Raw genomic sequence first — 14539 nt, 5'->3', positions numbered from 1 at the left:
CCGGTCATTTGCCTGCTCCCGTGGTTACAATAAACATTGTTACTTCACACAGTCTGCACTTGGGTCTTACCTTGATTCCTGATAGTTATGAGCTTAAAAAAAGAAGTCACCTGTACTATGTCAGATATAGAGTTGAAATATACTACATTTTCAGTTTGCATCCCAATATTACACTTTTTATCCATCACAGAAGACTGAAATATAACAACCGTTTACATAGAAACTGGATTTTCTGCAGTAAAAAGAAAAAATATTAATTATGTAATTATGAAAAATATTTATAACATTCCACCCATGAGGCCACTAGAGGGACATTTGATTGCAGGAAAGGGCTGTTCTCACTGCAGACATTATTTTTTAGTGGATTTCTGAACCAGTCATTCCTGAGTCGTTGACAAATCTCATTGTTGCCATTGTTTTTACGGTTAAATCTAATGAACAGCATCCATGGGTTGAATACCATAGTGATCTTACTGCTTCATAGTCATGTCCAGGTCTGCTGGTCTGGACATTGGAGAGATAGAAAACCTTTAGAGCAGTGATGTCTGTGTGGTTAACTGACCAGAATACATTAGCCAGTTAAACACCCCAGTGCTTGTACCTGCCTCAGGCAATGCCTAGTAGGATCCTACTGCTAAACCACTAACCATAGGGAGACACTGGGGGAGGGGGGATCTGTCCAGCACTGTGCAATAACACACTCTGAGAGTGACAATGTAGGTTACTATCAGAAATCAAAATGTTTTGTTCATAATGAATTAACAGGGTCTAAGTAGATTTGCTGTGCTACTAAAGTATTTCCACTGCAGCACAGGGGCAATATGATTTCTGATTTCTCTGCAGTGCAGGTTGGAGGAACTATCAGAGTGAGCTCCCTAATGGAGCCAGGTCAGAATCCTGCCCTGTGCATACAGATTGAGATATGGGAGGTTGTGTCCCCTGCAGTCTGGCCAAACTCTGGTCAAATAGAATCACTCCTCCCTGTGGACCCGCCCTCCTATTAGACAAACGGAGAAACTCTGGGTCTGTGTTTGACCTCACACACACCAGCCCACTCTCTGTAATGGAGAGAGTTTTTTTAATGTGTGTGTGTGTGTGTGTGTGTGTGTGTGTGTGTGTGTGTGTGTGTGTGTGTGTGTGTGTGTGTGTGTGTGTGTGTGTGTGTGTGTGTGCATGCGCATAACTACAAAGATACAAAATGAGAATCAGATTAAACATCGAGGCTATTGGATGGCAGGTTGGCTGCTCCATTCACTGTGTGATGCATATTAATCTAATGTGGAAAAACCTGTCTTTGATCAGGTACCCTGCTATATAAAATGTGGGTAACGATTAATTAGAATTTGTTTAATTGCTACACAGTCCCAGGATATCGGTTGAAGTACGCAAACATGCAATGAATGTAATTATTACAATCTGTATCTTGTAATGAAACGGATCATCAAGGGTTTGAAAACAATAATTATTTTGGGAAAGAAGTGGTCTATTTACACCAGACAGTCAAGCAGGATGGGCTTGTGTATTCATCCTATACTCCCTAGTTCCCCCAAGTGCTGTTGTCCAATCCAGTGATTATATTTCAAGTGTCCTATATAAGTGTCCTGACTTCATATTAGCTCGGGTAACCCAAACGTTCACGTGTATCAAGTATTACAAGGTAGGATTTGACCCATCAAGAGTAATTTTAATCCTTTCCAATTATCTTCAGCTGTCTGGATAACCATTAACACTAGAGTAATTATAAACGATGCCTTCTCCTTGCTTACCAACCATAATCAAATCCTTTCATGGCTGTTTGGTTGAAAATTCATCTTCAGAAAAAGTCATATTGTGGTAATAAGAGAGGTAAGGATGTCTGTGTTTGTAAAGTATCTGAAGATGCCTTCTGATTCTCAACTAAAATTATTCAGTGGCAAGGTCGGACTGGATATAGGGCAATTCTGGTAAATTCCAGATGGACTGGTCCATCTTTATCCCTGTGGGCCTGCATAAATAGTTTTTTTTGCACAAAAGTATCATTATTTGGCTAGTAATGGGGGCCTCAAGGGACAAAATGGGCCGGTGTTAGAAATGTCCAGAATGATTGTCCCAGTCCATCCCTGTTCAGTGCATTCACTTGATTGTCTTCACAGTTGTAGGATTTCTATAATGATCTATACACATTGAGATTGGGGTTTGTCCTCAGGGTGAGGTAATGCTTTTTAATTGTTGGAAACTCTAGGGATGCACAGTTGCTTGCTAAGCCAATTGAAATCCCAGTGGGCAATTCCACAGAAAATACACTGTAATGCTTGAAGGGGTTTGGTAACCTAAACATTGAGAACATTGAGAAGCAAGACTCATTCTAATGTCTTCACTAACCTTGATCAAGCTCCTCATATTCATCACTCCAGACTTTTGTCTTGTTTCATGTCTCAGAACATCGACTTGGATAGAGGCTGGGGTTGTTTATGTTCAGCTCCCTATCTGCTATAGATGAAATCATGGTATTTTCACACATGGAGGAGGGCCACTACGGTGGCCTGGGTGCAGGGGAGTCTGGGCTGGCCATGATAAGGGCTTAGGGGCTTTGAAGGCAGCTTTACACTGAGATCAAGGTGGGCCACACAGACCACAACAGAAGTGTTCAGACCCCTAGAAATCCCTATAGAGTTTTACTCCTAAAATAAGCTATCGTCCTTACCAGAATGGCATGGCATGGCACTTGAAGGGTCACACAAGCTTAGAAAATAGCAGTCATGAAAAAGTTGTGGTTAATAACTGATTATTGTACAATGGATTACGTCAAATCAATTTTGAATGGAACGGTCTGTTTGGAATCTTCCTCCTTCAACATCAAGACTTTTGCTTTCCCCAAACACCCGCCCCACACACACCTACACACACGCATTTACCATTCATGATGTTGTAGGCCTGGCTGAAAGGTGTTTGATGCTAACAAGAGCCCATCCTTCTGGGATGGCCCCTGCCTGCCACTCTTCATCCACACCATTATCATAAATGTGACATTTCACAGATAGTATTGATTACTTTATCTTAGCATTTCAGCCTGCATGACAGGCCGGTGCAGAGAGCAGTGTTTCTATTGATCTCTAGCCTATTAAACCCTCTTGTGAGTATAATCGTTGTTATAAGACCTTTTACTGCCTATAGAATCAATGGTTCACATTTCCAGACAGGACAGAAGAGACGTCGTATTTGAAAATCTGTCATTTTCATCTACATGCCCTCCACCAATGTGTAATAGGCATTTTCTAACCTTTCCCTGGAAGAGAGACTGCACATATAGGGAGCTGAAATCATACGTATATAATGCTATTTAGTTCTTCTGTGAAATGTTTAGTTCAGGACACAATGTGTTTACTTACATGCCAACACTGAAAAACATTGGCTTGCATGTTTCTTTAATGCCAATCCTATCCTGAGGGTTTGGTTTGGAAATGTCATGTAGACTATTATATAGCAGGTCAAATCACACACTCCAGCAATTTGTTCCTACGGTCCATAACGTGAGTCTTATTTAATCTTTCTTAGTTCAGTTGGTAGCGCATGGCGCTTGTAACGCCAGGGTAGTGGGTTCGATTCCCGGGACCACCCATATGTCAAATGTACGTCGCTTTGGATAAAAGCGTCTGCTAAATGGCATATATTATAAAACCGCTAAACGACAACGGTTTGACAACATTGTTATTTGATTGACATTCTGGTTCATGATAAATCCATGTGTAATAACAGAGCACGTAGTCAATCTTCAACTCAATCTCTACTGAGGAGAATGACCTTTCCTCGTCTTGTTGTTGCCGGAGAAATCACATTTAGTAGAAAGATAGGCTATAACATTCACTTCACTGGAGAGGAAACTGTGTAGGAGAAACGTTATTTCTATGAGAACTTCCAGTATGTTGGGAATAGGTAACATTTTACATTAGGTCTGGTTATACAATTTGGTTTAATTTTATTGTCGTTATTTGGAATTTATCGTCTGACCATCTGATGACAAATGTTTGATTCACATATGTTACACTAGTCCTTAATCAATCAATGATTGTCAGACAAATCTGTGGACAAGAAAAATAGGAAAATATTTAGTAGCTTACTATTTAATATTAACAACATATTTCCCCATTATCATGTTTGATGATTTATGACGATATGTCAGCAACTAAAATAAAGTCAGAAATCCTTATAAATTGCCATCATAAATAATTGTTCATTTAAAAGTGTAATAAACGGCATGAATTTTATTTTGAATGGAAAAACCTGACATTGTAAGCCCCTGACCAATCAAAATGACGAACACATTTACAAACGTTAGATTATTTAGCAGTATACGTTATTAATTCAAATGCAATATAACCACAGTCCAGGTGTGACAAGACAATAAATAGCCTACATAAAACATCTCTCATAAATTATTTGATAAAAAATAAATCTGTATACGTTCGAGGCATATATGTTCCATATACATTATCCAGTGTCTACATACAACAACATAGTTATCGAAAATGGTTAGTTATCAAATTAAAATACTCACAATTCAAAGCAAGACCAAATAGTTCAAGACATCCATGTTCTTCAGAAATCGACGATATTGTAATATTGTCTAACTCTTCATTATGTTTAAATTAAAAACATCTTAAAGGTTGTGTTGTCTCTTTTGTATCTGGTAATGCAGACATGTAGGCCTATAAACATGATCAAGCGCTCTTATGAAGAGAGGTACAAAAACTATGGAAATAAATATGAGAGAAAATGCATAATGCGTGATGTAGGGAACTCAAAAATGGCCTTATTAACCTCGCCTATCTGACATGATGAAAGGATATATGGCACCTAAAAGGGCAAAGTATCGAGGAAAAGCTTGTCTATTATTGCAGGTGGAGGGACCAAGTCTTCCAGTTTCAAGTAGAATATCCTCTGCAGACCTTGTGTACATAGCGTGCGAAGTTCAGGCAGCTTTCCCAAGAGTTTTGACAAGTGATTTGGTCGACTGACACTTCCATCGTTAAAAGTCACTTTGTCTTTCAAACAGTTCACCATCTTGTTCTGAAGTTCCTCTACTTTCCTGGGCTCCTTCAGCCCATGTCTCTCTGAAACAATGACAGGGTGCAATTCGTTTCAAAACTTAACCCAATGGCATTATATGCGCATAGATTCAGAACTTAGGGTTAGGGTTTTATTAGCCTACCTGTTACTGTGGCAATGGCGCATATGCAGGAGAATGTTGCAACGTCTATATTCATACTTTGAAGGTTTGCAGAGAACTCCGCTATGGTGTCAATCCAGTCTCCAAAGCCGCGCCTACACTGAAGCCTGTGCAAAACCAATCCGTTGCAGAAGATGAGCTTTCCTTCCTCAGGGTTGGACCTGTAATATGATAGCATCGCATGATTAGGATTCGGATACCGACTTGGCAATAAGATCAAATGGATAATATCACGCGTAATTGTTGCGCGTAAAATGACTATTTATATATGTGCACTTTTTGATATGCTATTGTATAAGATACCTGTAAGCCAAACGCAGTACGAAGAGTTCCAGGAAGGCTGATTCGAAGAGGAGATCTTGGTCCGGTCTCGGCAGATCGGTAAAACCTGGGATCTTTTGCGCCCAGTCCCGGATAATCTCCATGGAGACGGTCAGGACTTCGTAGAACTGCTGCACATGTTGCGTGTCATCTCCGGCGATTTGGCTGTCAGCATTATTCTGGAACTAGAAGGTGATGTTAAATTGAACTCATAAACCCAATGCTCAACGGTATATTTTTAAAACGTATTTTATGACTTATTTTAGTAATAAACTGGTGCGCAAAGTGATGTGGATTGCATGACCGAGGCTCGTACTTACTCGGGAGTAGTCCAGTCGAGACAATGAGGGGTTGGAGTCCACATGGGCCCTCACTAGCGCGCTAAGGATGCTGACAGGTGACAAAGGGTCTTGAATTTTATGTTTGGAGGGTAACCGGCCACGTCGACCCTTTAAACTGGCCGTCCTGACGACTGAATAATGAAAAATATAAATTAAGTTGTTTTGTATAAATAATGACTATTATGCTTTGAAAAACACATTCTGCCTACAAATAATGTGTAAATACATTTCAAGGAAATGCGTAAAGTTGTGGGTTTTAAGAAGTAGAACAAACCTTACCTTCTTTGACCATTCCAGTGACAAGGCACTTTTGGAAACGGCAGTATTGGCACCTGTTTCTCCGGCGTTTGTCAACTGCACAGTTTTTCCCAGCTAAACACACATATTTGGCATTTTTCTGGACAGTGCGCTGTGAAGAAACACAGAGGAGAACACCTTATAGTTGCCATTCGATGCGTTGCAACCTGAAGCTTTGATACATTGATCAAAGATAGCCATTAAAATACTTTTGCCACGCATATTGACAATGGGAAATGAACAGCCATGGCGTTGCAGCATTCCACCTACTCTCCCAGCTGCATAATGCATCATAGCAGCGGACGAGGCAGACAGTGGGTAAATATAGTTCCGTGGCTACTCATAATATTAAGTTTACCCTCTCCCAGTCCTCTATTGGCATGACAAGGAGATGAAGGTTCTTGATTTTGAAGGGATTGTATCAGGAGCCAACAAACAACACAATGAATCAGTAGCCTAAATATTAAAATACATTTAAATGGAATGTTAGTTGACCGTTAGTTCTAAATGTATAACAATCCCCGCAGATATTTAATGTAACATACCTTGAAGAATCCCTTACAGCCCTCGCAGGTGCGCACGCCGTAGTGCTGACAGGCGGCATTGTCTCCACACACGGCACATAAAGCATCGGTGTTGGTGGGTGATCCTTGGCAAGGAGGCGACGGTGCTTGGTTATCCATAAAGTGATGTCCGTGACCGAGCTGGAACGAATAGGGGGAACCCACTCTGTGCTGTTTCCTTAGGGAGCTGGAACCAAAGATGCCCTGGCTCTCCAAGCAATGATACCTGCCTGAGGTATCTGGGTTCACGGACACCTGGAGGGATCCGTCAAATCTCATCTGGCACGTCGACAAAGGACTACCGGTTTGGGAATGCTTGAGAGAAAACAAGGATAATCTGGATATGGCATTTTTCCGCTGCTCCATCCTGTGCGCCACCGCCAAGTAGTCCTGGTGAAAACTGTACAGAGATCCAGAATCATCCCACGCATGGCTGGGTGGACTCTGGAATGTCTGTGTGTGTGGAGAGGGGGGCTTGTAGTAAACGGACCCGGAGGGAGTGACCATCTCATCGGACTGATGCGGCTGGTGGTGGTGACTCTGCTGGTGGTACATGGGGATGTCCTCAACTTTGATGGATGACTGCTCCCCCGGATGGGGCATTTGGAATAGACAAGGGGGTTTGACGTCATAGTTCGAATTGTTACAGTAGCTGTCCACGAAAACACCGACATTTGGAAGATTGGTGATAGTGGCTGATGTGATTTCTGTGTTGGTCAGGTCCATGCTAAACTTGACAAACTCGGGCGTTAGGAAGTCGCAGTTATGGCTGTGGTGCTCTCCAGCGGCGTGGAAGCTGCTTGCGCTCTGTTGCGAAGCGGGACTAGCTCCTTGAGGTGACGATCCGCACTGAGCCTGGACGCACGGCATAGCTGCTATAATGAGAGAGGGAGACATATACTTATATAAATCGATCTCCTTGTCAAGCCATAATCCCATCCAATGCAGATGCATTGCACGTAAATTAGAATGTTTGCGTAAAAGCGCACGAGACGTGTTTGATTAGCCTATTCTGTCACCACTCTCTAGAACATGTGCCAACAGCAAAAGCATTGCCTCTATAATGGCGCCACGTCTCCAACATTATTTGTGGTCTTACCTTCTGTTGTATGACTATTTTCAAAGACACAATGTCCGAATCACTTCCTGGAGTTATGATAATATCCACTCGATGTTGCTCCCTGCTTAAGAATTCGAAAAAAATCAGTCACAAAAATTACAAACCTGTAAAGATATGAATTTATAAGCAGATCATTACTTTCTGACCACATTAATGTTATACTGTTGAAAACAAAATGTGAATTTTAAGGCATTTAAACCAATACCTTAAACTGTCACCCGGTGCATCATAATACATACATTTAGAGGATTACATCTTCTCCACTGTATCCATATCCAAGTGCAAATGTAGTATTGTGAAGAGAACGGGGCAGATGGCCATGCACCTCCCCAACTGGCTGCTAGACTGGCCGCGGTTGACACTGACAATGTGCCTTTGTTTATGTGGCTCGGAGTCAGAATACCACTGCCCACGTGCCAAAGACACTGGACGTCATCGAGCATTACGCGCACCAATCCCTTCCAAGGATGGATGTTTCAGATACAACTGTAAACGCACGATAGCTTACAGAATCTTATAGAATAGAATATAATATAATAGAATGTTTAAAAAAAATTGACATCATCATGAAAGAATGATAAAAAAAACATCACATGATAATAGACATGAACGCATATGGGTTGGCGAAATGCCTGATGAAAGCGTTGCATAAACAATCTCACCTCAATTCACAACTAACTTAATGATATGCATAGTTGCATTTACAGCAGCCTACGCCAAATATAGAGGTATGTACGAAGATACTAAACAACAATCATGTAAAATAATGACTAGGGCTGGTGACACTAGTGGCACCATAGTGACCCCGCACTATTGAAGATGGGGATTCCTGAGGAAACGTTGTGCAATGTTGCCCTTCGCATACCTCATTATTATAGCAACGCCCTCTCCAACCTGATTGGATAATTGTGTAATCCCATTGGTCTACCCATATGTCAGTCTACTAATCTTTGCTTCCTGGTTCTCCTTGCTGTCAGAGTTGTATCACGGTTCTCCCGGCGTTATCATCAATTGAACATAGAAAATCAGTAAGTGAACGATTTAGAATAAATATTTGTGCCCTTTCTTTATTGTTATATTGATAATATGAAAAGTTGAGTGACTGGCAGCGAGCCAGACAATATAATGGCGAACGTCAATGCGGCATTGTACGCATTGCTAGAACACTCTCTCCAGTGCACCTTCAACGTTTTCTGTTCTGTTTCTGTTACGATGATGATACGGCATTCCGTTTTATTTTATACCGTTCTATAGAATAGAAACACTGTGAAATAGAGTTATATTTTCTTCCTGTTGCATTTGCATTGGATAACCAGTATCACCGAAATGGGGATGGATTAACTTTTTTTATTTTTTATTATGTAACGTATAAGAATTGGAACAAATGCTAAGTTAGTTTGTCCTCTAAATTCACGTTGTCGTGTTTGTGTAAACACTCGGAACCTTCATATGAGTTCTGTTCTTGCATGTGTCTCAAACTAAGATGTTGTCTTAGAGGGATTTACTGTATGTAATGTGGATGGTGGCGTCTGTATCTCGCGTGATCATGTCTCTTCCTCATGTGGTTCCCTGCTTAATTTCTTCATTTTCTGTCATTCAGTTGAGTAAACGGCTGCTGCCATGTGGGATTTGGCCCTGGTGTGTTACGTTGGAGATGTGTCACCAGGAAGTAATGCCATTCTGAAACCAATAATTTACTTGTCTCTCTGCGTGGGCTGGGCTCTAAGACCCCTCCACATTAATTTCCCCTATACTGAATCATGCTGAGTATTATTAATAATAAAACAAATAATACACAAATGTTTTATTTTCACGAAAACTGGATAGGTGCAGTGAAATGTGTTGTTTTACGGGTCAGCCCTAGTAGTATAGAGCGCCTTGCTTAATCTTTCGGTTACTGGGGTAACTCTAACTAGTACTGTAGGCTACCTGCCGCACTCTAACACAATCACTGGATCAACACGACGATGTCATGCTACATGTTCTTTTTTTCTTATTATCATATATTTGATTTTATGATCCATCTGATGAACACATGATACACAGGTAATAAACACAGAACGCAGCTTTGTCTCGTCCAAAAGGATTTGCCTACCTACATTCATGACAGATAAGAAAATGACAGACATTTTTTTATTCTCCTCATTTTATGAGAGAAATCATTACCTCTGGCCTAGTGAAACAAGAGCTGCTGGTGTGCATGCATAGACCACTATGATGTTTGCTCGGTTGTAGATTAGAATATATTGAAAAATATGTGTCTTTTACGCAGATTGTCAGAATGATGGAGAGAAAGTGGCCATCATGTCACGGCACCTGAGTGGGTGAACCAGGTGTCGTCTTAACTCCTGAGTAGCGCAGTGATCTAAGGCCCTGCATCTCAGTGCTAGAGGCGTCACTACAGCCCCTGGTTCGATTCCAGGCTGTATCACAACCTGCCGTGATTGGGCGTCCCATAGGGGCGGCTCACAATCGTCCCAGCGTCGTCTGGGTTAGGGTTTGGCTGGAGTAGGCCGTCATTGTATTAACTGACTTGCCTAGTTAAATAAAGGTTAAACAAATGTATTAACTGTCAGACAAGTAAGAATGTTAAACAAAAGTCAGCTGTCATCCAAGTGTCTCACACAGACACTCCCAGGGCTCCCACACGCTCCTCCACTACTTCTGCCTGTGAATCCCATGCCCCCCTACCCCCACATTGTCCCTCAGCACCTGGCCCTAGCTGATTGGCTCTTTGCCCTCCTGTCACGCCCTCTCCACATGATCACCTGTCATGTCATAAGCAATATAACCCAGTGTGTCTAACTCAGTCCACTGCTGTGTGTTGTGCTGCAGGAACAGCATCAATGGCGTTCCGGAAGGCCTTGAAAGGGACAGCTATCATCGGGACTGGGGCGGCCGCTGCTCTTCTGGGCATATCACAACTGTCGGAATACAGAAAGACACAGGTAGGCCTGGGACATTTGAGACATTGAGATGACGTAGTGGGTTGCATTTCACACAATCTGCTTGTGTTGTTGTTTTGTAAACTTGTTTTTCTGATACTTGTATGGATGTTGAGTTTATATGCTGCATTGAGGACAATAACGTTTTCTAATCTCATCTTTGTGTTGCCATGGTTGTGGTAGTCTGTTTCTAAAGTCAGGACCTGTAAATTACACCTCAGAGTCCCTCTGCATCAGGTTATAGATAGTAATGAGTGGGAGAGCTTCTGCCAATGGCAGGGCAGGCTCCTGGGAGTCTACTAGGGAATGCTGGGAGAGCATCTGCCAATGGCAGGGCAGGCTCCTGGGAGTCTACTAGGGAATGCTGGGAGAGTATCTGCCAATGGCAGGGCAGGCTCCTGGGAGTCTACTAGGGAATGCTGGGAGAGTATCTGCCAATGGCAGGGCAGGCTCCTGGGAGTTTACCTGGGAATGCTGGGACAGCATCTGACAATGGCAGGGCAGGCTCCTGGGAGTCTATAGGGAACGCCCATCTGGGCAGCAGGTTGGCATTTATTGGGATGACTAATGTACTGGAGGCAGCTCTGCAGAGTGGTCACTAGCTGGCACACACCTTAACCATAGCCTTAACCACACTGCTAATGCCTAACCCTAACCTTAAATTAAGACCAAAAAGCACATTTTTATTTTCATGCATTTTTACCATATAGCCAATTTAGACTTTCCAGCTGGCCTGTCTAGTGGAAATGGCTCAGTTCTGCCTCCAGGACAAGATTCATGACAATAAACATCAACCTGCATCTGGGCATGTCTTATCTAGACTGAGGAATGTGTTCCACTTTTATTCAACACTATGCTGCTCAGGTGGGACTGCTGTGTAGAGTGAAGTTGACCTGAATAGAAAGACAGTCAATGGGACTGCTGTGTAGAGTGAAGTTGACCTGAATAGAAAGACAGTCAATGGGACTGCTGTGTAGAGTGAAGTTGACCTGAATAGAAAGACAGTCAATGGGACTGCTGTGTAGAGTGAAGTTGACCTGAACATGAAGACAGTCAATGGGACTGCTGTGTAGAGTGAAGTTGACCTGAATAGAAAGACAGTCAATGGGACTGCTGTGTAGAGTGAAGTTGACCTGAATATGAAGACAGTCAATGGGACTGCTGTGTAGAGTGAAGTTGACCTGAATGTGAAGACAGTCAATGGGACTGCTGTGTAGAGTGAAGTTGACCTGAACATGAAGACAGTCAATGGGACTGCTGTGTAGAGTGAAGTTGACCTGAATAGAAAGACAGTCAATGGGACTGCTGTGTAGAGTGAAGTTGACCTGAATATGAAGACAGTCAATGGGACTGCTGTGTAGAGTGAAGTTGACCTGAATAGGAAGACAGTCAATGGGACTGCTGTGTAGAGTGAAGTTGACCTGAATATGAAGACAGTCAATGGGACTGCTGTGTAGAGTGAAGTTGACCTGAATATGAAGACAGTCAATGGGACTGCTGTGTAGAGTGAAGTTGACCTGAATATGAAGACAGTCAATGGGACTGCTGTGTAGAGTGAAGTTGACCTGAATATGAAGACAGTCAATGGGACTGCTGTGTAGAGTGAAGTTGACCTGAATATGAAGACAGTCAATGGGACTGCTGTGTAGAGTGAAGTTGACCTGAATAGGAAGACAGTCAATGGGACTGCTGTGTAGAGTGAAGTTGACCTGAATAGGAAGACAGTCAATGGGACTGCTGTGTAGAGTGAAGTTGACCTGAATGTGAAGACAGTCAATGGGACTGCTGTGTAGAGTGAAGTTGACCTGAATGTGAAGACAGTCAATGGGACAAACCCTGATCATAAAATAGTCTACTTTCTGTCGCAACTTGCCATAAACTGCCTTATGAAGTGGTAAGATGGACTTTAGCTATGTGACGTGAGTAGTTCTTATGCCTTGTTTCATTTGCGTTAATAAAAGAAGGGAACATGACTTATGATGTTTGTTTAGTACAGTGAAATAATCAACACTATTTTGGTGACAACCAATCTAAAGAACGCTGAGGGGCAATGGGAGTCCTGATTTTTATTTCATTATTTTTCATTTATTCAAATCTGATGAAGCTCATGTGGATCATATAACATAGCGTCTGAAACTCCAGGGAACTGGAAAAAATACACCTCCATGATGTTTCCATGGCGATGCATCACTTGATATTATTAATAGGGAAACTGCTGTGTGAAAAAGCATTAGACTGGTCCCAGATCTGTTTGTGCCGAACATGTTTGACATGATAATGACTATATTGACAGCACAAACTGATCTGAGACCAGGTGACCACTGCATCACTGTAGACCAGGGATTGAAATAGCCAAGGAGTCGCGTGGGTAACGTTAGAAAGAAAGAAACAGGTGCATCTCTTGACCTTTGAACCTAGTCAGCGCCACAGATATAAATACGTCTTACAGTATATCTTCTATTTCAATGGTCTGTTATTACTAGTGACATACCAGGTCACTTGTCTAAAGCATCTGACCCTTTGTGTGACCCTTTGTCCTAATGTGAACTTTTATTTCTGTATCCTGGTATAATATCTTGTCCCCCTCACCTTCCTCCCAAACAAGAATAAATGGGTAAGCAAAAGTGAAACACCTCCGAAAAAATTATAATAATCTGCAATCAGGCATGCAGACGACAGAGGCCATCACTAACTAACCCTGGAGAATCTACTGCTAATTGGATAAATATGTCTGTTTGGTCTCCTCTGTGACAAGGGCACAATCTCTTTCTCTCTTTCAGCTTGAACGTTTTTCTGTTTTCTGGCGGTGGGCGATTGGACATTTGCATGACATCCACTGTCTCACTGACTCCATGTACTCAACGTGATTGCAGGGCAGACTGCCACTTAATTGTCTGTGGGTGTTTTAAATATGCACGTCCATGGAAATAGACACTAATTATTTGATCTTGTTTGCTGTTACGGCCCTAAATTACAAATGCCCGGGTTTCATTCACAGATTTGCAAGTCAAATGGACCAAGTGGCATCGCAGCAGCTCGATGTAATCATTTAGAGAATAAAATGCTAAATAGAAAAATGAATAAAATGTTTCATTACGACAGCCATCCTTGACTTGCTTGTCCCCATGATCCTTGAGTTCAGAACAGACTTGATTTGACTTTGTTCTTTTTCCCTGAGTTCTTTTGTGCTTTTGCAAATCAGACACCAGGAATCATTGTTATTATCTAAGTCCTGCAAGCAGGGGTCGTTCTGTATGAATATGATTGTGGGTACAACCCTTACCGATATGGGTACCTGATGTTGTTGTGACCATCGATATCTATGGTCGTGACAATGTTGCTGTGACAATGTAGACACATCTATCCCAGAGGAGATTATCCAGGCTTTAAGACATTGCTTTATGCTTTCACTAATCTCTGAACCCAGAGCCAAATCTTGATTATTTTCACAGTCTGTCACAAAAGACTATGCCTTCACAAAACCAGATGTAACCCTGCCTGTACTACATGTTGTCCAGGCACGGCTGGCGTACGTAGCGGCGGAGGGGGAGTTAAAGCAGCCCTTTAAAGATGAGCTCCCAACCAGACAGGCTCAGCTCTCCACCCTGCAAGACACTGAGGAGTTTGACGTCCTTGTCGTAGGGGGAGGGGCCACGGGCTCCGGATGTGCCTTAGACGCTGTCACACGCAGTGAGTCCCCATGAACTGCACCATTTTGGAAAACCTTTTTGTTTGGGGTCAATTAC

General features: G+C 42.3%; 2 protein-coding genes across 4 annotated transcripts in view; one reads left to right on the top strand and one right to left on the bottom strand.

Annotated features, from left to right (window-relative positions):
• Window positions 1-4833: 4833 nt before the first annotated feature.
• Window positions 4834-7598, bottom strand: LOC120033632 (nuclear receptor subfamily 4 group A member 2-like). Its single transcript, XM_038980067.1, has 6 exons — window positions 6711-7598; window positions 6148-6277; window positions 5848-5999; window positions 5510-5712; window positions 5189-5367; window positions 4834-5090 (listed from the first exon to the last, which is right to left on the bottom strand). Exons 1-6 carry the CDS (start codon window positions 7596-7598, stop codon window positions 4834-4836), a joined length of 1809 nt encoding a protein of 602 aa, XP_038835995.1.
• Window positions 7599-8789: 1191 nt separating this feature from the next.
• The window catches only part of LOC120033416 (glycerol-3-phosphate dehydrogenase, mitochondrial-like), a 29041-nt gene continuing 23291 nt past the window's right edge, over window positions 8790-14539 (top strand). For 2 of the 3 annotated variants that reach the window (XR_005473960.1, XM_038979770.1), the window contains exons 1-4: window positions 8790-8876; window positions 10684-10796; window positions 13399-13407; window positions 14312-14483. Coding sequence is in view for 2 of the 3 variants with exons in the window: in XM_038979770.1 (XP_038835698.1) it covers window positions 10695-10796; window positions 13399-13407; window positions 14312-14483 (283 nt within the window). In the remaining variant the exon portion in view is untranslated. The remainder of the gene's footprint in view (window positions 8877-10683; window positions 10797-13398; window positions 13408-14311; window positions 14484-14539) is intronic. The other variant, XM_038979772.1, reaches the window with a different exon arrangement.

The sequence above is a fragment of the Salvelinus namaycush genome, chromosome 40 (genome assembly GCF_016432855.1).
Source record: "Salvelinus namaycush isolate Seneca chromosome 40, SaNama_1.0, whole genome shotgun sequence".
In the NCBI taxonomy this organism is placed as follows: domain Eukaryota; kingdom Metazoa; phylum Chordata; class Actinopteri; order Salmoniformes; family Salmonidae; genus Salvelinus; species Salvelinus namaycush.
Note: the sequence above shows the minus strand (reverse complement) of the source record. Positions and strands in the feature narration are given on the sequence as shown.

Excerpts from the sequence above, each read along its gene's own strand:
- LOC120033632 (XM_038980067.1), bottom strand. The coding sequence starts at position 7,598 with ATGCCGTGCGTCCAGGCTCAGTGCGGATCGTCACCTCAAGGAGCTAGT. Across the intron at positions 6,000-6,147 it reads CACTGGAATGGTCAAAGAAG|TCGTCAGGACGGCCAGTTTA; the intron begins GTAAGGTTTGTT and ends TTCATTATTCAG. Across the intron at positions 5,713-5,847 it reads CTCGACTGGACTACTCCCGA|TTCCAGAATAATGCTGACAG; the intron begins GTAAGTACGAGC and ends ATCACCTTCTAG.